At 47.3% G+C, this 23345-nt stretch overlaps 1 protein-coding gene across 1 annotated transcript in view; it reads right to left on the reverse strand.

Moving 5' to 3' along the window:
* Positions 1-23345, reverse strand: part of SLCO3A1 (solute carrier organic anion transporter family member 3A1) — a 149316-nt gene that overhangs the window by 25145 nt on the left and 100826 nt on the right. The window contains exons 3-4 of the mRNA XM_064456185.1: positions 10556-10654; positions 7280-7543 (exon numbers count right to left, since the gene is read on the reverse strand). Coding sequence (XP_064312255.1) covers positions 7280-7543; positions 10556-10654 — 363 coding nt within the window. The remainder of the gene's footprint in view (positions 1-7279; positions 7544-10555; positions 10655-23345) is intronic.

The following is a 23345-nucleotide window of genomic DNA, read 5'->3' on the forward strand; positions in this document are numbered from 1 at the left end:
GGCTAATGAATCAGATAGCACATTTTCTACTTCAGCGAACATTTTAATTATTGCCGAGATAACACAGCTTGAAGAGGAGAGCATCCCAGTACAGAAGAGAGCCTTGCTTTGTCTCAATACCTGATGACTAATTTCTCCCTGAATTAAATGTGAAAATCATTAAGTTTGAAAATTACCTCACTGAAGTGTACTGAAGCCTCAATGGACCCCTATTTGCATTTTAAAAATCCATCCCCCACATGCCCTATGGTGTACTAGGGTCTGGCAGATGACAGATTCCTCTGGTGTTGGCTTCTGTTTTCCCTTAGGGCTTTTTTTTGGTGCAAAATCTAATTGCACTGGCCTCAGCAAGTAAATGCACAGCTCTTTGTCAAGGCTCTGCTTGGGGTCCCATGGTTCTTTCTTTGGGGAGGAAGAAAAAAAAGGTTATAATTAGGTTTGATCCAATCTTTTTGGAAGAGGCCGCTCCACAGTTTCTGGTCTCTTTATATCACAAATGTTTTTTCATGCTGTATAAAATTCTTGCTCCCTGAGGATTTGCTGAACATAACGAAGGTGCAGGAGGCATAGTATTTTTCAGTAGAAGGGAGCGGGGTGGGGGAAGAGAATTAAAAATACTTTAAGGGAGGAACGGGGTTGGGGGGATTCAGGTGTGGATAGATCTCAAAAGCCACCTGCTGCCTCCTTCAGTTCTTTGGTGGCCACCTACTGAATTTCCCCTTCTTGCCAGAAAAAGGAGGGAAAATGCAAAGGTGGACTTGGCAGTGCTGCGCTTGGAAAGCCATATTTAAGATATTAATACCTGTTGTGCCTCTGGGGTTCAGTTTGTTCAAGATTAATGGATTCCTTGAGATGTAGCTTTGTGCCAATTCAAATGCAAAGACAGAAAGGTCCATCTCTATCCACCAAATAATAACAATGACAGCCTGCCTTTTGGAGGAGGGAGTTAAAGATCACGGACATTTATTTCTGAAGTTGGCAAGGCTGGTACCAAACCGTCACACACTACCAAGGTCAAAATCCATCCTCTGTACTTAGGCAGAGTCAGTGCACCATCTCACAGAAGAGAGGAGGCCCTCATGATCGCCTTGCTGTTGGGCTATGAGTCCCGTCACTTCATCATTGCTTCTTTTCCTTGTATGTCTGGGTGTGAGTTTTCTGGGACAGAACCTGTCCTCCGCTGCATGTTTGACCACTGTCTACTGCCACAGGGCTCTGTGCCAGCTGGAACGTGTAACACAAAACCCAGTGCAAAGAGTGCAGAGGCAAAGCAGGCAATGCCTGGCAGCCTCTACCATCTCCTCAGCCAGGGCCAGCTCATTCCCTTTCATTTTCTAAGGGAAATGACAGGAGGCTCCCCATAGAAATGAGTATCTTTTCATCTTGCTTCTGCTGCCCGTTAAAATGAATCATTTGACACCTGCTGCTGCCTTATCTGTCTCAGTTCTTGGGGTGAAATACCTCTGGGAACAAGATTAAAAGTCAGCAGTGACGTTTAAAAATCTCTCAATAGACTAGAGTGACGTGCTTTCAGCTGCTTGGCATATGGTGCTCTGTATAAAGGGGGAATGGAAAATGTCTGATGGGGGACAGTAAAGCCCTGGGGAGTACATCAGCTAAGCATGGCGCTTCTTCACTGGAGCCAATCCCAGCAGAAGTCACGATAAACATTACCCAGCACCTTGTTGTCTCAAAGGTTAGCCAAACACTTTGTAGCAGCACTTTGGAGCTACAAACCTGAGGTTGAAGCCCACTCGCCAAATGGGAAAAGGGAAAGGTCTTTTGGATTCAAAAGAGTCTCAGAAACCTGCTTGGAGAACTTATGAGATATATCAGGCACGGCACAGAAGGACTCACCCTCCCACGCTCAGAAGGACCAGTTCATTTAACGTCTTTATCCCAGTGCACCCAATATGCTACAGAAATGATGGCAGAAAAGCAATTCTCATTGCCATGGCAAGGTACACTGAGAAGAGCAAGAACCCTCAGCCTCTTTTCACTGCTGAAGTACTTAAAACCCAACTTTTCAGACCATCCACATGCAGCATTGGTCACAGGATCATCCATAGGTTGGAAGGGACCCAGGAGGATGTCCCAAAACTCTCCAACATCCCTGCCAATCTGTCAACTTCCCACCTTTTAGCACCCCAAGCAACACCTGTGCCAAGGCATCAAGCATCCTCCTGTTGTGGGGCCAGCTGCGGGTGACAGGCCACGGGCTTGACAAGCAAATACACTTATGTACACCAAGTAGCTTTGATTTGTCACTAAACTTCAGGGAGTACCGGGGATAATTGACAAACTCATTACATGAGGTTTAACTACTCTCCAGAAACGACAAACTATAATCATCACGTTGGTGCTTGAAATGAATTGTTTGGAACATTACAATCACCAAGGCCCCTTTTTCCAGTTGGAGCACCCCATAGAGACATGTTTTCAATTTGCAGTAAAGATGAGGAACACAGAAAGCAAAGTAATAAATTAGAGGGAAGTTTACAGCCCAGTCTACCTAGGACAGTGCAGTGAGGGAAAGGCAAAATGTAGTGTTGAGCCAAAATACTACTTTCTAATAGCAATGTAGGCAGCAAGCCTCAGATCTGAATAGAAAACGAAAGGCAAAATCTCCACCTGGTTTGAGGAATAAGGGATGAAAAAACCAGTGCTGCAAGAAGACACCTCCTGGAAAGAGGCAGCTCCTATAAAAAAGAAGATGGAGTAAGGCAAGAGGCACTGAAGATATCTCAGGTGTGTTTAATATGCCAAAGTCCATGTGGCCTTTGCAAAGTTAGTACCACAAAGGATATGAAGGAGAAGGGTGACACGTCAAAGAGGCTTCCTAACAGATATAAGCTTGAAGCAACAGTAACGTTCTCATGCATGGAGAGCAGGTCCTTCTTGTCTACCATCCTGCCTCCAGCAACTTCAGAGGGGGACATAAACCTCCCTCACCCTCGCCATGGAGGACATGGCAAGGCCCAGTATCTTTTTGGAGACAGGCATGCTCTGCCTGAGCTCAGCTGCTGCTCAGCTTCTGCTCAGCTTCTGCCCCGAAGCATGCAGGCTGAAGCCCTTTCTGGATTAATCAAAGCTTCTGATAACAAGGATGCTGGCTTTGAAGCAGCTATGAAGAACCTGCCAGCAAAGTCTGCACCCTCATGAAATCCAAGCCAAAGGAAACTCAGAGGCTGATGGGTCCTGATGTGGGGTCTTTTATGATCACCCGCTGCCTCCCCTAAGATTAGGATTTCTCAGCAAGTCTTTTAGATATTGGTAGGGAGCCAAGACCCAAATCCTAAAAGGCATTAAGGTCTTGGTACCCATCTAGATCCAGGCCAAAGGCTCACCTCTCTGGCCATGAATGAAGGAAAAGATAGAGCCCTCTCCAAAAGGTTGTCACTATCACTCGTTAGAGTCATGAGTTTAAAACTACTCATGTTAGCCATTAATCCCACTCAACCCTATGAACACCCACTGAGGACTACAGGCTCTCCATGTCCCGCGACCCCACTGCGCAGCTGGGAGCTTCCGGCCCAGTGCTACACGTCTGCTCCCAGAGGGCACTTTTGGGGAGAGAAATCCAGAAATCAGAGCAGCTGCCTCTCTAGGTATTCAGCAGATTGGTACACAGAGCAGGAAGGAACCGAACAGAAGACAAGACAGCTGTCAGCTGTACATCCCAGCTCTCCTACGCTCTTGGAAATGAAGCTGGACAGAAACCAAAATGTTTCCAAATCTAGGGAATTTGCAGTTTTGAAATTCATTTAATTCCACAGTGAGTTTTCTTTTAATTCCTTGTGAATGAGCTTCTCTCTCCAAACCTGAAGGATTCCATATCAATTTCAGTCCTTTTAGGTTTTTAATCTCTCTCACTAGACAGACAGGCAGAATGTAATGAATTTCTGGTTCAAACCATTGCAAAACAAAATGCATTTAGAGCAGAATGTTTCAGGGGTGTTAAAGATAAAGCCAAGGAAGCATTTTGAAACCAAATTTCATCAGAGCTGACCGCTCAATTCAATAGAAGTGACATTTCTATATTAAAAAAAAAAGAAAAAAAGATTGTAACAAAATATTTCCAAGCACGTCCTGGAGCAGGTAGTGGGTTAGAGGCAGTGTGTTAACACCGAGTGAGAGGGCAGATGCTGGACCGACACGAGCAGAGGGCACAGGTGCTCTGACACAGGCGAGCATCATCTCTGGCCCTGAATAGCAGAGAGGTCCCCAAGGCAGACGAGAGGTGCAAAAGCAAAGCTGTGCCCCCAGGACAGCAAGGACTGCTGCAGCCCACACCTGAAGTGCTTTCACAGACCATACGGAGAGCGCAGGGCTGCCGGCAGAGAGCAAAGAACGATGGCAGCATTTATCCATCCTCTCCCCGCTATTAATCCTCCACTTCCCTGTGCTCCCAAATGGATTTGCATTGCTTAGCTGAAATACTAATCAGGTAAAGCGATGCAGCATTCGTATGCCAGTTTAGCAATTGTAAGCACCTCCCAGGACTGACCCAAAGCTTTCTTGCCTGAGCCGCCATGCCCCTGTGCAGAGCTGCCGTGGCAGCTGCCCGTCGCCTCTGCTGCCTTTGACTGCCTTTTCACCTTCTGCTGTTCAAAGGCATGGTTTTTGTTTCAAGTTTGAAACTCCCTTAAAGATGCTTCTTTTCCTGGCATGAAAATACCCCACAGGAAGAGATGCTGTGGCTTCCCAGAAGCTGGGCCCTCCCTCCTGTTTAGACCTTGATAGAGACGTAAAAGATATTTTGATGCTTTGAGCAGGTTGCCTTTATATTAGTCCTAGCTTTTCTGAGTGCTAAGGCTAGACACAGGCAAGGAATCTCACCCAGCCCTGCATCTCACTGTCTTTCAGCAGATCTTGTAGTGTCTCGAGCATCCTCCCACGTGCCAGCCATGCCATGCTGCTAGCTGACAGCCATGACCCAGCTGGGAGCATGTCTCCAACCACCCTGCTTCCTCTCCTGCCATGTCTACTCACTTGCAACAGTCACTGGAAGGCCTGAAAAAAATAAAATAAAACCCTGCAATGGTCAAAAAGGAGCTTCACTTCAGCCTCTAAGGATGCACTGTTGATACACAATGTGTTCGCACAATCAGTCCAGAGAAACAACTTTTCCTCCCCACACTGTGCACAAGAGATGCACAACCCACACCTCCAGGCAGACACGGACCTACGCCCGGTGCACACCTACCCAGGACGAGCTGCGGAGACAACGCTTGCTAAAATGGAGTCAGAGTTTTGGCCACACAAACCCCGATAAGCATTTTCACCCACAACCCCACGTACAGGTACATCTTCTGCTGCTCAGCTTCCAAAGCCCATGATAGGACAGAAGGCATGACTATGCATGCATATACATATTTTTTAACCTTTGTATAAAAGTACCAGTCCTTTTTATCCTAGGAAAAAGGCTAAACAGTCTAACCTTCCCCACAGGACTATACAATCATCAAACAGATTAAGGATACTAGGTCCCACCGCACAGGAACACGTATATATATTTCAGCTGCTGGCAAAATAATGTAGATACACAGCAAGACTCAACGCATCACCTTAAACACTGCTCATCAGGGATGAGTGAGGCATGTTTGCCCTCACTGGGGGTACGTGTCTGAACATCTCCAGGCGGGCACTTCAGCAAACACGGCTCTTGGCCACCTTCTGACTGTGACAATAGTGGCAAGGGACTTGAAAGGAGATGTCAGCTACCAACACTGTGTCGGCTATGACAGCCTCAAAGGCATAACTAAAAAGGTCATTCCCTGCCTTACTTGATGTGATGTAAATTGTATCTTAAAGTCCATCTACAAAGAGACTTCTGGAATACTGACTGATTCAAAATGGGGTTACCCGCAATGAGAAGACCGTGGTGCCTCCTGATGTAATCAATACTTTGAAGCTTATGGATGTGGCAGTTTAATTTCTCTACTTGAATGAGCAATAGATGCTCTAGCAAGCCCCCATGGCCTCCCCGTGGGCAAGAAACTCAGCTTGCTTGCCACCATCCTCAGGCAGAACTGCTGCCCCTCCATGCAGGGACATGCCATATTCTCTATTTCATTTCTCTATCTGAAAACCTGCAAAAATTTCCAGTGCCCCTTCCAAAAACTCAGTGGCCAGAAGCAGATGCTCTAATGAGTCTACGATAAAAGCCACAGAATTATCCAGATGGATGCACCATGGGAAAAGCCCACTCCTCAAACCTGAGAAAATCCTTGCAACAAGGCTGAAAGGATGAAGAAACTAATTTTACTGATGAATTTTCAAACAATTTATCCTTTACCTTTCTTTTGAATTTTCTCATCGGGTCAATATTTCACATCTTTGACCTTCCCTTAATGAACAACCACATCAACTATTCAAGGCATTTTTATATTTAAGAAAACACTTTTTTCCCCTCAAAGTCTCTTTTTCCTTCCTACCTGCACCTCATTCAATTCCCAATTAAGGAGACTGCACAGGGAGTAAGTGGTTTTGTCCTCATTTATCAAAATGCATTAGGCAGTAATGAAACATGCTCTGCCACAGTGACAGAGAGTGGGAAGCAACCACCAGTGCTACAGAACCACCCTCTTAAATGAAGGATTTTCCAGTGCAGCCTACAGAAAGGATATCTGCCCACACTCTTTCACAAAATGCTGGATCCATAGCTGACCTTAATTAGAGCCGGGTCCTTTTCCATCACCGCAGGACATGACGTGGGGTTTTCTACTCTATTTTGCTACAAGCCATGCTCTGCCCCACCACTTTGCTGCTATTCTGGGCTGGTATCTACCTCTTCTCCATCCCAGTTTAAGAGCTGTGGTGGTGCCCAGCAGTCATTGCTTTGTTTCCGGGATTGCATTAAGCTGCAGCTCAGACTCCAGGAGCTCCCAATTTCTTTTAACTGCCCTTGCTGGCTCACTCTCCGTTTCAGGAGGCAGAGGGGAGCAGGACAGTAGACTGGAGAGAAGTTCACAAATTGCTTTGGCAACTGTGTTTCCCTTCATTTTTATATCAACTCTACAGGACTGTCATGCATTTCTGAAGCTTTGTAGTTTAAAAATCCCCAAACCTTTCAAGTAGAACAAAGTCTCTCTTTAAAATGAGGACAATGCCAGAGATAATTAAAAGTTAGGGACTGAAATTTCAGGATACTGAGGTTTTAGGGGGATTTTCTGGGGGTAGAGGTAGATAGCCCAAATCAGAAACTAATTATGAATCCAACCAGCTGTTAACCTGTTGCTGACTCTCATAGAAAACATGATAAGCGCCAGTGTCTCACCTCGGAGCTGCTGGAAGCAGGTCGTGCTGCTCTCCCCATCCACTGCGTGCCGCAGGACCCCGTTGCTTGGCTTGGGTCTCTCGTAGTCCCTCTCGGGAAGCATGGCCTGCTCGCTCTCCCCAGCATGCTCTGGCCGTGGGGGCAAGGACTGCGGGAACCCAAACATTGGCAGGGACGAGAAGAAGAGTAAGGCACCACACAGCAGGAAGCCTCCCCACCATGCACCGATCCACCGAGGGTCGTCCGGGGTTATGTCCAGCTTACCTGCAAAGGCACACACACACACTCATCAGCGACTCGGCTGCGGGGAGGGGAAGCCAACAGTGTTAATGATCCTGTAGGCTGGAAGATGGTTGTTGGGGGCTTTGTTGGCTGGTGAGGGGCTCTCAGACACAAGGTGGGGACCCGCAGTTGCACCCCACACCCATACCGTGTGAGCCAACAGTGCATAATGACCTCCATATCCACAAGGGGCTTAGGACAAGAAACCCATCACCTTGTCTATCTAGATGGTACATCCAGCTTCTGCAGCACCCTGTAATCAGAGCTGCTCTCCAGTGTCTTTGGCTCCGCCAGCTCTAGGAAACTGCCATATACAAGTCCCCCTGGCACTCACGTTTTGGACATTGCTGTCCCAGCATGTCAAATGTGCTGACATACCCACTGGCGCAAAGACCTGCATGGTGAAGCAGCAGCACAGACAAGGACGTTGCATCTCCATCCCGGCTTAACCTTTTTTTCCAGGAGACCAATGCTTTCCCTGCTTTGAATTCACAGCCCTTTTCCGCAAAGGAGAGATGGGCATTTGGGCTTTATAGGCACCTGTGACTGTGTGGAGGGTGAAACAGTCCTAAATATTGGAAAAGAAATCCACCCACTGCATCAAATGGGCTCAGAAATGTAGAGAAATTTTAAGAAAATGAAGAAAAGCAAAGTAAAAGGAAAGAGCATCCTGTAGGCCACCACTCAGTGGAGATAAGGAAAAAGAAGGCTCTGGAGTCAGTGTGGGGGAATAAAAATAAGCAGCACGAGAGAAGAAACTGTGCTCCTAACAGCCACCTCACTACCACAGCCACTTGGCAAGCTGGTGGGGGGTGCCCAGCACTGGAGCTGACTCCCAGGGGAGACCCAGGTCTGTGTGGCTGGAATAACAAGTTCGTGATGTCTGTCTGGTTAACGCGACTCCGAAAAATCCGTCTCAAGTGAGGCAATCAAGTTGTCTCTCAAGCAGAGATGGAAGGAAACTCTTTTCTCCTTAGGGAAAATAACATGCAACTCTCAAATATATATAAAGTTTGAAAAATAGTGTTTTGGAGGGATTGGATTCTTCTGCTGTTATTCCCTCCTGCCTGAAGCGCATTTTTTTCAGGTTCTTGGGAACACAGCCACATGAAACAAGGTCATCTTCATATCTCCTTCCTAAAGTAGGTGCTGTACGGAGGGGCTGCGCAGCAGCATGCCCTGGCCTCCCACAACTCCTGTCTGAAATGAGTAGGACAGGGTTCAACCCGCTGGAGCTCGGTCTCCTCGTGCCGCCCTGAGCTGCAAGGCAGAGCCAGCTGCAACATGGAAACTCTTTCCCATATAAAAATAGACAGAGGCCACGCGTGCCCCAGCCTTCGCATGACAGCAATGTACCATGGCCAAAGCCAGCTGGACCCTGCAGCTGGAAAGCACTCTACCCTCCCTATGACCGCTGAGCCATAGCCCCTCCAGGCTTCTCAGTGATAACACTCCACTGTTCTCCTCCGTGGCTCCGTATTTGTCTGGGGCTTTCTGAGCTGTAAATATGGAGCAATGTCTTATGTTAAAAATGGCTAGATCACACCAAATTAAATTTTTAGCTAGGCCAGCATCCTGCCTCTGATGGTAACCAGCTGCAGATGCCCAGAAAGTCCACAAGAATAAAGTCAATACATACTTGATATTATTCTTGTGATTTGTGGCTCAGGGGCTTTCTAAGCTAGATTTAGTGTCATGTTCATTTTTTTCTGCTATGAACTTGTACAATTGTTTTTGAATCCATTTGTAGACTTTCAATACCCTACGGTGAGGAGTTCCACAGCTTCACCTACTGAAAGAAGAAATATATTCTTCTGCACATTCGTATTTTGGAGTAAATTATACTTAATAGTCAAATATGTAACAGGGTTCAAACAAGCTCCTCTGCATAGAGGACCAAGTGAGCCTTTGGCATATCTTTGCTAAAGCCAAGGAATAAAAAGCGGCCATGTGGTGTTTGACCAAGCCAGAGCCAGAAGTCTCAGCCATCAAAAAAGATACTTCTTTCCTGCTTGTTCAATATTATTTACATTTCTTCAGCTGCCATGTGCATGCGAGGCCAAGAAAAGGCAGTAGCGCTTTTCCAGATTTGCACAATTCTGTTCCAAGTCCTGCAAGGTTCAGCTCCATCCAAAGGCATCCTGTGAAGATGTATTTGCAACATCAGAGAACTGGAATGCAACCTCAAAGGGGACAACACCCCTGCAACAGGATAAGAGCCTCTGGGATCAGACAGAGCTGAGAACTGTAGGAAAACATCTGAACTGAGGGAAAAGAATGAAGCATCAGGTTTGCAGTCTATAGCCCAAGGGTTTGGGGAGCAGCAGAGAACAGCCTGTTACACATTGCCCTCTAATGGCAAAGAGCACGAAGTGCAGGTAGCAATAAAAGAATCTGCAGATTTTTTTTCTTAACGGACAAAAAGAAAATTTGCAAATAATTTTCTTTAACCCAGGTCCAGAGTCAAGGTGAGCAATAACACTTCCAAAGCACTGCTTTGGAAGAAAGCGATAATGCTGTGGGACTGAACCTGTCCATCCAAACAGTCATTCGCAGAAGGTGCCGGGCACGGGTGTTACTGGTGTGCCTCCATCAGAGAGCCTGGATGGTCCTCCCAGGTCCTGGGGACGGCAGCTCTCCAGATCTCACCCCGTGCTCTGGACACAGCTCCCCTGGCAAGACTATGCCCGTGGGTGTGCTCTGCCACTGTGATATTTTAAGGTGTCCTCTAAAAGCTAGGCTGAAGCTCATCTTGCAGTAGAAAAGCCCGTGGAAGGGAACAAATTTTAGCTACTATGAATCTGTTACTTATGGGGATAGAGTTGAAAACTTTTGAATCCCAGTCATAAAACCCCTCTAAAAGTGACAGCCATACATGCAAGAGGCACTCAAGATGGAACGAGAAGCAGTTTCCTGCTTGTGAGCATCAACATTTTTGTCCTGCTGATACAAAGTTAGCACGTTTGATTTGAAACCAAACCCAGTTCTCCTTACTTGTGTCAATGAAGACAGCATCCACATAGATTTTGGTACAGAAGGAGCCCAAGATAAATCCACAGGCTGGTCCAAATACCAGCATCGTAAACAGGATCCCTGCAGGGAGAGAGAAAAGAGAAAATTAGTCCTAGGCTCACGTTATTCATTCCAAGTTGTTCTGCTTGTCTCCTGCAAGTTACTATTGCCCTACGGATGCCAAATAGATAGGGATATGTCTCTGTGTTGAATGCTTCAGGCAAAAGAGCGCCCTAAATGCTTCTTGCTTTTCCATATCTCTTCAGGAAAAAGAACAGATGGAGCCATGATAATGCTGAAGGATTTCTATTGAGTTGAGAAGGCAGTGTGGATGTGTACTATGTTTTGGGCAGCTGCTCATCTAAAAGATGTCTTACTCAAAAGCACTAGGTAAAGCAGACCTGCCTTCTCCCCACAGGGAAGCCTTTACTTTTGCTACCTCCAGCTAAATTCCTAGTAGACAGGGATATTTTCACAATATAGGGCCAGCAAATCTATGAAATGCAGCATTATTACAGACTGCTGGATTAAGTCCTTTTACAGAAGTAGGAGCACTCTTCCAAACCTGTGAAGTCCTTCTCCCCATCACACCCACATGGGAAATATTCCCCAAGGCACATGGCTTTTCCAGCCTCTCACAACAGCTCGCTCCTCCTGCAACACCTGCAGGAAATTGCCACTGTAATGACAGGCAAAGAGCTTATTATGAGTAAATTACTTATTTGCTTCAATACAATATTTAGAAGCATTTACTCTCACTCCCATTTTGGCCCTGAAAGAGGAACGCTCGAGGAACACTGCCAACTCTCAATTATCCAGGGCAGAAAGGCAGGGGGACACAAGGATAATCCAGAAAAAGAAGCAGCAAAGACAACACAAAACATTTGTAAATTAGACAACAGGAAAATTTGGTACCTTCACATTTGGGATAGAAAAACAACAAAAAGTCCCCAAGGACCCTTGTAAATGGCTTTCTGAAGGACGCAGGGGCAAGTCTGAGCAGCACAGAGCAGAGCAAGCGCCTGCTTGTTTGCTCTGGGGCAGAGCATTGCTGATGGACCCCTGTGCCCAGTGAGGGGGGCAGCTCTTTGGGACCCTCAGCCAGTGATGTGCTGGTACCAGTCTTGGTGTTGCTGCACTTCAGAAATGTCCCGTGAAGGAGCTTATTTGCATCTGGGTGCTTCGCTCGCTGTCCTTCAGTGGCAGGCTACATCCCACATCTCTCTTCAAATCTCTCTAGGGTTGCTGCCTGGCATCTCGGTGTATTTGTACTGCACTTCATTGCAACTATCTCAGCCCACAAGTTCCTTAACTGGAAACTTTTAACTCCCAAGTTCTTTCTCTGTGCATTTCTCAGGAGTTGGAGAAATGATTAGAGCCGCATATTATATTAAATATCCCCAGGAGACCACCAGCTCTATGCAAGGCAGGCCACACCTACTGATGACAGCTTAGCCAAGCAAAATAAGCTGGTATGGTCAAAAATAACTTCGCTTTCATTTTTAAAATGCAGAGCGCAAACTAATTCCTCCAGGTTTGTTGCACTGTGACTTGGCTGGATTAATAACTAGGTACAAAGCAACAGCGTCTCCAGCCAGCCACTCGTGCAGAAATCCAGGGGGTTAATGCCTTCATGGCTATCACCTGCAGCAGCAGGAGGGAAAAATAAAGGTGGTGGGAGGGAAAAGAAAGAGTCAGGTCATATGAGCTGCAGTAACGAGTCGCTGCTGTCAGGGCAGCGACAAAAGCTGCCATCCCTTGCCCCATCCCAGCTAAGCTCAAAGCTGCAGCAACGGCACCTCGTTGCAGCCAGTGCTGCCAGCGTGATGAGACCCCAGCGTATCTGCCCGTGATGTCCATGCCGGTAGTGGAGCAAGCCATCCCCCCTCCCGCAGCCACCTTGTCCCTGGGGACTGGGTTTGTGCTCCATGATCCAGCAGTAAGCTGGGGAATTTGTGCTCCTCAATCAACAGAGCTGCTGAGGAAGTCTGTGCCTTGCTCCCCTGGGGATCTGTAAAGCCTCATGTGGGAGATCCCAGTCCCTGGTTATCTGCAGAAGCACTTTGTGGGATGTGAAATGAGGGAAGAGACAGGTTGGGAGAGCAGGCAAAAAGGATTTCTTTCCCCAGAACAGCCAGCACCATCACCCTCCTTCCCAGCCTCAAGGCCTGCCCCACTTGGGGCTATAAAATTTCCAGTGGCGTTTTATAAAATATCCACCTCACAGTTTTTTGGTCACTAGATGGCATTAGTGTTTGTCATTCATCCCACAAGTGCAGCGTGGAGCAGCCTGGCTGAGCTGCAGCCCACCCTCACTCCCCAGACACCATCACGGCCGTGTAACTGGGGGTCCTACAGCCCCTGGGGGGATCGCACAGCCGGCAGAGTGCTGTCTTCACCCACGTATCTGCCATACGCGCAATCAGGTTGCGTCCTTTGGCTGTCTGCATGCAGGAAATCACAGATTTTAGAACAAACTTCTAAAACTGTTTCTAGTTAAGAGATCAAACAGACACCACGTAGCAGAGGAAGGGCCACGGCTATTACTCTGATGAACAAGCCAGCGATCAAAGACCAGGTTAATCTTTGATGACTGAATATTAATTACAAATTTCTGTGTAATTAGGGTCAAGCATGTAAGGACACATTGGGCCTCACATCTGTTGGAGCAGTGCCTGGGGCAGCGACAAACGGAGCCCGTGTTTTGGATGAAGAGCCCTTGGATTTCACCAGGACTCTGGACATTGCTCTGCTCTTACTTCCCTCCCTGAGAAGGAGCAAGGGTAAGGAAAACCCAGGCAGAACTGAGCTCCTCGTCTTTCCCAGTCCTGGATTCTCAGCCCAGACCCTGGTACCCAGCACTGCAGAGGGCACCGGCAGAGAAAGCTGCTCCTCCAGGGCCGCCTGAGGCGACACATCTGCAGGGACCACCCTCTCCGTGGGAAGATTGCTGTGGGCACTGAAGCACCCCGGGGCTGCGACAGGTTCCCACAGGCACGAAGGAGGCAGTGGGGCTGCTGAACTGCTGCGCCATCACCCTGATGGGACCTGTGTGTGTAAGCAAAAGGACTGCATGGCCAAAAGACAGCTGATTCAGGGCACCCACAACCCAGGAGAGGGCAGCTCTACAGCGCTGGGCACTGCAGGGCTGGTTTAAGACCTTGAGGATAGAATGAATGAGGCATGACCTGCTCTCCACAGGCAGCAGATAGTTGTTTTCCATCTTTTTCTTTTTTTTTTTTTTTTTAAAAACTTATTTCTTCTTGATGATTTTCTGTAGTGTTTAACAGCTCTGGAGAACTGGGAACACACCAAAATTGTCATCTGGCACCAACGCAGGCTCATGCAGCTAAGCAGGCAGAAGGACAAGGACCGGTTCTAACCCTCTAGGCAACACCTTTGGATGTACCAGTGTTGGGCTGAAGAGAGACAGAAGTTTGCCCTGTGATGATCTCCAGATGACAGGCAGGGTTGTCAGACCGTGCGTATACAGGCAAAACCACAGAAATGAAGCGTGTTTCAAGGAGCAAAGGGTAAGACAAAGAATGTGGAAAAATATCATCCTTCACCAAAAAACCCAGGGAATACTTTCCCCTTTTCGCAAAGCAGAAGAGAGCAGGGACCCTTGGCTGGTGATCCATCAGCAGCAGGGATATGCTTACAGAGGCAGTTAGCTCAAACAGAAAGCAAATGCTAAGAAAGCTGCGGCCAGTGCAGGTACATGCACCGGCACCTGTCACAGGTGAATGCTGCCCCTCCTCACACTATTTGCATCGCATGGCAAACTTCCACTTCAGAAACAAGCCATGTCCTCAGTTATTAAAATGCCACATTTCATACCCTGGCGGCCGCAAGCTGGAAGGCGTTATTTGCTTTGCAATGTCCTCGCTAGAGGGCAATGTGGGATAGAGCATCCACTGAACAGGGAAACGGGTATCTAAGATCTCACAATAACATATTAAATTATTATTCACCTCTAGGCTAGCTTAAGAAACCTTCATGTTAATGGTGTTTTACTTCTTCTGTAGTTTGTCCTAAAATCAAGAAAACAACTGGCTCACCCCATGTCCTTTTTGTTATAATTTTTTTGAGACTCCAACAAAATCCTACCATTGCAGTAATAGTATTTTACACTTCATCTCACAAATCAAGCAGGTTTGGGAAAACCCAAGGCATGGACTGTCACAACGGATAGTCTAGGGCCTGTACAGAGCCAGACTATGCTCAAGGATCAATGGAGCACGCTACTGGGCACAAGAATTAGGCTATTAGGTGACTGGGATAGCACCTGTAGTTGAACATTTATGTGGAACTGAGGGCTTGAGGGGAAATTAGCCCAGTTAGAATTAGCTTAAGACATCCTTCCTCTTTCAAGAAATTCTGCATGACTGCTAGTTGCCCCCATTATTAGGAAAACACCTTCCACATCATCCACCTAGTCATGCAACCACAAAGCTGCTGCTTAGCAGCGAAGGAGGTCTAGCAAAACTCCTTTTCCTGGTCCTGGGGATGCTGCTAAGGATAAAGATGTGCTAAACTTGCAGCTAGCTTTAATGCCACTTGCTAGGTCCTCTCCTATGTTTCCCTCTAACTTTTAGATCAGCTTGATTTGATTGAGCCAGAGGCCACTAATACCAGGAACAAACAGATCAAAGACCTAATCCTGACTCCATCAGTCTGTTGCAAAACTCCCATTGATGGCAGCCAGACTGGCAATCAGTATGGGATACCGCAGCCTCTTCCCTTTCATTCTTAGCTTAAAATTTATTTCTGTCACTCAGAGCAGCACATTAATAAATATCATCCTTGAGAATACTGCCCTGGAAACGAATGCTTCTCGCTCTGCAGGGCTGGCTGCGCGTCTTCAAAAGGGTCTTTTGCTTGGTTCTGCACCCAATGTTTCAAGAAGGAGTGGGGCATGTCCCCAGTATAGTTACCCCTACACAGACCAGTGGAAACTAGGATGAAAATGGTTTCTCCTTTGTGCAATTTGGTGGTGTCATTATTTTTCATCTTAGAATGATTTTTTTCAATTCTTACCAAATCATGGCAATTCTTAGAAATACTCAAGAGATGCAAATTAAGCAAAATGACCCTGCTTTGGGACAATTCAAACATTTTGTTTGATAACTCACAAATACGTCATTTCAGTCCCTTGGCGCTCCAAGTTGCTTTCCAGCAGCAACAGGATCCTGAAACACAAGCAAACTTGTGTTGTTCACAGCATGAAATAGGCGATGCATTAACTCAAACTCTGTAATGAATTAACTGGGGACAGTAACTCCCAGCAGAAACCCTCCTGGTTCAAAATAAGACATCGAGGGACATGCAGCAAGGCTTGCCAGCCTCACCAAGGTGCAGCGAGGAGGCATCGCTGGGGAATAAGAGCAGGTTCAGCACACAGTCATGGGCTGAGAAAAAAAAAAAAGAAAAAACACAGGCAGCTAAAGAACACCAAGTCACTTCACTTCAAAGCCTCAGCCCGAGCAGAGTCTGAGGACAACGAAATTTATTTTGGAGAACTGCCAACAAGCGCCAGGTGAAGGTGAGCTGGGTAGGTGGGACAGGAGGAGGAAAAGCAGCATCTCCCACGGCGGGATGGCACGCAGGGCTATCAGAGCAGAAGCCATTCCTCTTATTGAAGCCACACATTTCCTATCACACCCCCATTTCTACTTCCCGGACTGGAACACCTTCCGATATGGTGTTTCCTACGTCTGTTCTCTTCTACCTAAGGCTCAATTTCTTTACTTGAAACCCTGAAGCAAAACAGTCAGGAGTCTGGGTTTTGTTTTGCTTTATAAAGAAACTAGTGCGCTTTGTAAGGGGATTTAGTGAATAGTGGTAGGAATGTCAGAAGTACCCTATAATGTGGAGAAATGAGAAAATTAAAAATTCACGTCAAGCTGTCATCTTGTCCTATCTCACATTCCTCCTAAGTCCTGGTATGAAGCATTACCAGCACCTGCCATTTATTTTGCCCAATAATAGACTATGCAATAACGTGTAACAACAGTTGGCAAGGAGCACAGCAGCAGCAACGGTAAGTTCTGTGGCTGAGCACAAGTTGATGAGGAAAGAGGGAGGTTCCTGGAGCCAGGGAAACCTGAGGGTGTGCAGAGAGACCCGACGGGAGTCCCAGAGATATGAAATCATTGGTATAAGTGAAACCTGGTGGGATAAGTCCTGCGACTGGTGTGCCCTGATGGATGGTTACAGGCTCTTCAGGAGGGATAGGCAGGGCAGGTGTGGTGGTGGGGAGGCATTGCATGTAGTGGAGGAGCTGGAATGCACAGAGCTTGCAGTTGGCGATGGCACAGTTGAGTAGGATTAAGAGACAGACAAATAAGGTGGATGTTGTTGTGGGAGTCTACTATAGGCCACCCAGCCAGAAGGATGACATTGATGAGTTATTCTTTAAGAAACTAAGGGATGCCTCTAAGTCACCTGCCCTTGTCCTTATGGGGGACTTCAACTTGTCAGATGTCAACTGGGAATACCACACGGCTGGTACAAACAGGTCCAGAATGTTCCTAAACCACCTGGATGATAACTTCTTGGTACAAGTACTAAGGGAACTGACCAGGAAAGGTGCCTTTCTTGATTTGTTGCATATTAATAGAGAGGGTCTCGTGGGTGAAGGAACTGGGCTCTATCAGTGCTGGTCACTTTTTAAGTACCACCTCCTAAGAGCACAGGAGCAGGCAGTTCCAAAATGTAGGAAGCAACCCTGGATGTACAGACTGGGGAACAAGAGGCTGGAGAGCAGCTCTGCAGAGAGGGACCTGGGGGTTCTGGTCGACAGCAAGTTGAACATGAGCCAATAGTGTGCCCTGGCAGCCAAGAGGGCCAACTGAGTCCTGGGGTGCATCAAGCACTGCATTGCAGCCGGTTGAGGGAGGTGGTTGTCCCGCTCTGCTCTCACTGGTGCGGCCTCACCTAGAGTGCTGGGTGAAGTTTTGGGCACCACAGTACATTAAGGATACAAAGCTATGGACCACAAAGTTGGTGAAGGGTTTAGAGGGGAAGCTGTATGAGAAGCAGCTAAAGCCACTTGGTTTGTTCACCCTGGAGGAGACTCAGGGGAGACCTCATCACGGTCTGCAGCTTCTTCACAAGGGGAGGAGGAGTTGATCTCTTCTCTCTGGTGACTAATGGTAGGACCCAAGGGAATGGCAGGAAGATGTGCCAGGGGAGGTTTAGGTTGGATATTAGGAAAAGGTTCTTCACCCAGAGGGTGGTGGAGCACTGGAACAGGCTCCCCAGGGAGGCAGTCACGGTGCCAAGCCTGACGATATTCAAGAAGCACTTGGACAACACCCTCAGACACATGGTATGAATTTTGGGGTTGTTCTGTGCAGGGACAGGAGTTGGACTCGATGATCCTTGTGGGTGCCTTCCAACTCTGAACATTCTATGATACATACTTCTGACTTACTCCTCACAGTATTTAGATAGAAGTTAAGGCCTGCTTCAGGAACATACCTGAATCAAGCTCTTTGACTTCAAAGGAACTGGCCCAGGAACACAGGAGAAGGTGCTAAACCAAGACTTTATTCCCAAAGACGCTGAAAGCTTCTGTCCTTGCTTGCCTCAATATCAAACTGATCTAAACATCAAATCTCCCAGCCAAAAGTCAGTACCACTTCCAGGCTACCAGCATGGCAACCTTCTTCATGCCTTTGCCCTGACCACTAGGTGCCACACGTCCAATGTTCACCTTAAAGCCTAATTTTTGGAGAGATGCGATTTGGTGAGCGTCTCAGCTTGGTACCCAAGAATCCACCTACACTATGGACCCATCTTGCAGCTCCACACAGGCATCCTGCTGCCAGGACTGAACTGCTATTCATATTTGTGCTAGCTGGTTATAAGCTTACCTTGAGCACACCTCCCTGAGCTCCAGTCACCAGTACAAGCACACCCAGAGCCCAAGGGTTACCAACCTTCCTGACCTTACCAAGCAGCAGACTGAGATGTGATTGAGAAGCACTCACTTTGCAGAAATGGGAGAGAAGAAAAAGGATGGAAGGATACACTGAGAAACACCAGTGTTTCCCCAGTGTTCCCAGCGGCAGGATGGAGCTGGGCATGGAGCTGAATTACGGTCTCCATGGCCCCTGCCCACTTCTTCCCAAAGCCCCCCAGTCAAAACAGTCCTGCTGCCAGTCCCAAGAGCCAGCATCAACAAGAGAAGTCATGCTCCAACTGTTCCTGAAGTGAGTGTTTATTTGATGCTAAAGGGAAGGTGATTTGTTTGTGATGCTCTTTGGAAAAGTTCAGATAGAGACAAAGCCCCATGCAAAGCAACCCTCTGCCAATAAAGCCCCGGAAAGCACTTTGAGAATTGTCTCCAAGGACTTGCAATCACATTTAAAGTTTGCTTGAATTATCCAGACACTTCTGAAAAATACTGCTCACTGTTTCCACTGGAACCTGGGTCTCTCTTCTAGGAAGGGCTGGGTCCAAGGTGCACATGCACAGACCGTGTCGCTACCGTCTGTTCCTCCATGGGTTTGTAGGCAGTTGAACCAGATGTGCTTGAGCACCAGGGAGTTACACAACCTCTACAACGTGCCTTGAAACTCTGGCAAAGCAGCGACACTTCCAAAATGATCCCTAAAGCCAGGACCTGGATGCCCAAAGCATCTTCACTTCCCTTAGCTGTAAAGCAATTGAATATGGACCGTCAGCAGTGAATCACAGAGTGTTTCCCAACCATGGGCAAACCCCCGGTGTTGCTGGGGATCCTGTTTTATTTAGCCATGGAGGTGTCACTGGTACCTGCTGGGCTAACGGTTCCCTTGAGCCAGGCTGCTCCTGCCTTGGCATTTCCATGAAATTCACGTGTAGGAGGTTGTGCGCCGAGCTCCTAAGGAGCAGCACACCTTCACCACAGCATATGGCTACAGCAATACCTCTTCCCCCCTGCACCACCCCAAGGGACAGCTTTGGTGGGCAAAAAGCTGTTCAGTTTGGAAGAAGTGAGAAACACTCTGCTGGAAAACTAGCACTGTCATTGCATCAAACAACTACATCCTTGCGGAGGAATGGATTGGGGAGCAAAATGTGATCTGCCAAGGATGATGGTGACCAGGTGGTTCAGCAACTGTCACAAAATGCACATATGGGGTATGCAGAGGAGGGCAGAGCACACACACGCACTACCATGGCCCTGGGGATGCTGCTGCAGACATGGGACAGCATCCCACTGGAGATGTCATCCCCAGCCCCCTGACTGCTGCAGGAGTGATCTGTTTCTAAAAGCACAAAAGGAACTGGCTTTGCAAAGCACGAGATAATCTCAAAACCCTGCTTGTCCCACATTTCCCGCTGCATGGAGGATGGGGCAGGCCAATGTGTAGAGATTACTGGAATACTGTAATTCGTGTGCTCTGTGACCTGCTCTTAAAGAGACACCATCCCAGCACAGCTGCAGGAATCAAAGGTGCACCGGTACAGACTGGAGATGCTGTATTCTCCTGCACACAAGGTACTGGCCTTTAAGGGCTTGGGTTAAAGGCTTTTGCACCCGCACCCAGTGGGCTGAGCCCATCACTTCAGTGGGTTTTCTCTGATTTCTATCAGTTGACATAACCTCAAGGGTAGGGGGAGGCTGTTTCCTAGCCAGACGGCTTCTTCCCACAGAAAAACCTGGCAGAGTCATCCAGCACTGTCCATCCTCCCTGGCAGACAGCGTGGCCATGAGCCACCCCCTTTTCCCACGTGGGCGCAGAGATACCTGCATTCCTACCAAGCCCAGCAACAACGCTCAGGCCCTGGTCTCTCCTTCTCAGCTTTCCTCATTTACCATGGAAAGACATAATTTTTCCTGCCGCTTGACTCCTTGACTACACAACCAACTGCCCATCACCACCTCCCGCTCCCTTACCACTCCTGCTTGTTTGCACCACTGCGATTGACTGTAGGAAACTTGAATAGGTGGCATTGGACCGATGGCATGTTTTGATTTGTTCTGCTTCCTCGGTGTGACCACTGAGGCGAAGGGAATGTTCAAACAATCCTGACAGATGTTTCCAAGTGCCTGCAGCTGTCGATTAATGAGGAGCAACTCTGGCATAATTCACTTTAATGTTTAGTCTCTGTTCTGATGGACATCAAAGAGGTTCCAGCCCTGTATCGGTATGAGGTGGGGAGGGGCGAGTAGGTTGGGTGTTTCTACCATCTCTACAGTAGCACACATATTATTTATTAGTTTTGCCTCCAGCCTTCAGGAGCTCAAAACAGTAGACCCTCAGATGGGGACATCTGTTTAGGGTTGCTTGAGTGATGCCAGAGACTGGGAAGGATGTCCTGGCACTCCTGAGAGACTGAATTCCCTGCTCACCCATCACCTTCCCGAGGACTGTTCACTGCATCTCATAATTTTTCCACCTTTTAACAAAGGCTAGTCCTTCCTTCCTAAGTGTTGCAAGATGCACAAATATTATGCAGTGCTTTAGTAATCAGGGACAGAAAATGAGTTAGAACAAACATCTGAATTTTGGTTCTGAGCAATTCTCACCAATTCCACCATAACAGCTCATTGCCTGCATTTGCATGTGCAACACAACGCCTGGAAAAACAACCAATGGTGCTGTTCTGAGCCATCCTCTTTCTCACTGTAGGACCTGCAGACGCTGTTGGCCAGTGAAACAGCTGCAGCAAGCCTGCAAAGCAGAAGTGTTGGATTGAACCTGACTTCTCCCATTTCCATGGGACCACTTGTGATGGGAACCCCATAGAGAGGTTCAGTATTTGATTGCCCTGCCTTTAGCCAGTGAAATAAATTATTACATGGTTTGCAATCAGGCAGCCTTGGACATCTCCCATCAGCTTCTTCCCCTCTTCTATCAAACCTTTCCATCAATTTACCAAATCGCTTTCTGCAGCCTGTAAAATCAGCTCCTGCTTCACGAAGATTTATTTTTTTAATGCACGCTATTCACCACTGTATGGAAATGCTGCAGAATGACTTATTTACCCCTGTGTTTAATAAGACTTAATGGCTGTATCTAAAGCTGGTTCTTCACAGCACAGTTCTTTGTTCTGGCCTATATTTAGCATTCAGATGTTAATCCCTAAAGAGGTTGCTAGGACTTGAAGGTGCCTGGTGAATTACCCTGCATTTTCAATTATTGCCAAGCCTTAAGTTTGTTTTATCAGCAAATCCCCATCCCCAGCACTAGCAAGGCTACATTTGATCAATGTTATACCAACAACTGACAGTCCCAGGGGATCCTGATGCACACACATAATGTTTGCAGAGTGGCACAAAAAATGATTGGACTTTTGCATTAGGAGCACAAGCTCAGCGTTCAGCCCCAGATTTTCTGTAATGAGTAGGTGCGCTTGACAGCTCAAAACCACACCCATTAGCTGGTTTGTGCCCTCATTCTGGTAAGTACAGAAGTAAAGAAAACCCTCCAAACCAACTAAAAACCCAGCCCAGAGACCTATTTGTATTGGCCTTTAGGTCCCTGTGCTGTCCAGCTACTGGAATAGGATCACCGAGATCACAGAGAAAGAAATCTCACAATGACAAAAGCTCCACAACCATCAAAATAGCATTTGCAAGCAAACCAAAAATTAAAGTAGCTGATCTGTGAGCTCTGCAAGGTGAACTATGGGGATGCTTCCACCACTAAAGTCTTGGCATTACTTTGGTCCCACCGGTTTACACTGGGAGCAAACTGTTCCCCCACTCCTGAAGAGTTTTCCTTCTTAGCATCCCAGTGCCCTTCCAGGCAGCGGAGGGAACGCTTGCTGCATTTTTCTCCTTACTGATGGGAAGCTGGAGAATAAATTTGCTTATGCTAATCAATCCCTGGCACCAGTCATACGAGACACTAATCCACTAGCAATCTCCATCAGTCTCTGCATATTTAACTAAAGCAGTGAACACTCATAGAGGATTATGAACGCAGTGGTATTGTTGTAGCAGTGTTTTCCTACTTAAACTGCAATCACTCTGATGCCCTGTCTCCTAATATTTACATACACTCTACATATAAACAACCTGCAGAATCGCATCAGTCCACACAAGCATCCTGGTCAGGCACTCTGTCTACAAAAACACACCCCCCGTGTGGTAATAGATCTCCCTGCACCGTACAATGCTGTCTCCATTACCCTCTGCAAAAATGCTTCTGTTCATGGTGGTTATTTATATAAAGCAGCATCCTTGAAGGTATACATATCGCTTAACGCTCATAAAAGGTACGTCTCTTCCTCCAAGGGATTTACAGGTAGTTTGGACATGCATTGCAAGAGATTAGAGACTCAGGCTGGGTTAGGCACACTCTTGAAAAAGAGCTTAATAGTCCAGTTTTCCATTGCTTTCTGCAAAAAGCAAACAAACCAAGAAACAAAAACCCACCAAAACCCACGCCCTGTCCAGTCAGGTGTATCACAAAAAGCCGATACTGAGCAATCTCTGAAATGTAAGGACAAGTCACTTGCCCCACCTACCCTGCGGCTCATGTTCTTGTCCCTGAAATTTGCTTGTTATCACATCAGAAGAAGCCAACTCAGTTTAAGAAGCTGGTGTAAGAATGTCCCTAACTAAAGCGTGCAAATGCAGGGCAGGCTATATACACCCTGACTTATGAGCCCATGAGACACGGACTCCACACCTTCACCGTACGGTGCAAATATGCCAGCCGTAGCTGTGGGCTTGAACTAGCGATTTCCACCTTTCAGGCAAATTTCCTCCATGCTAATTACCTTGGGAAGCAGCCACCAAAGAAACCTTGAAAGGAAAAAAGTAGGC

Source organism: Phalacrocorax carbo, chromosome 7 (genome assembly GCF_963921805.1).
Source record: "Phalacrocorax carbo chromosome 7, bPhaCar2.1, whole genome shotgun sequence".
Lineage (NCBI taxonomy): Eukaryota > Metazoa > Chordata > Aves > Suliformes > Phalacrocoracidae > Phalacrocorax > Phalacrocorax carbo.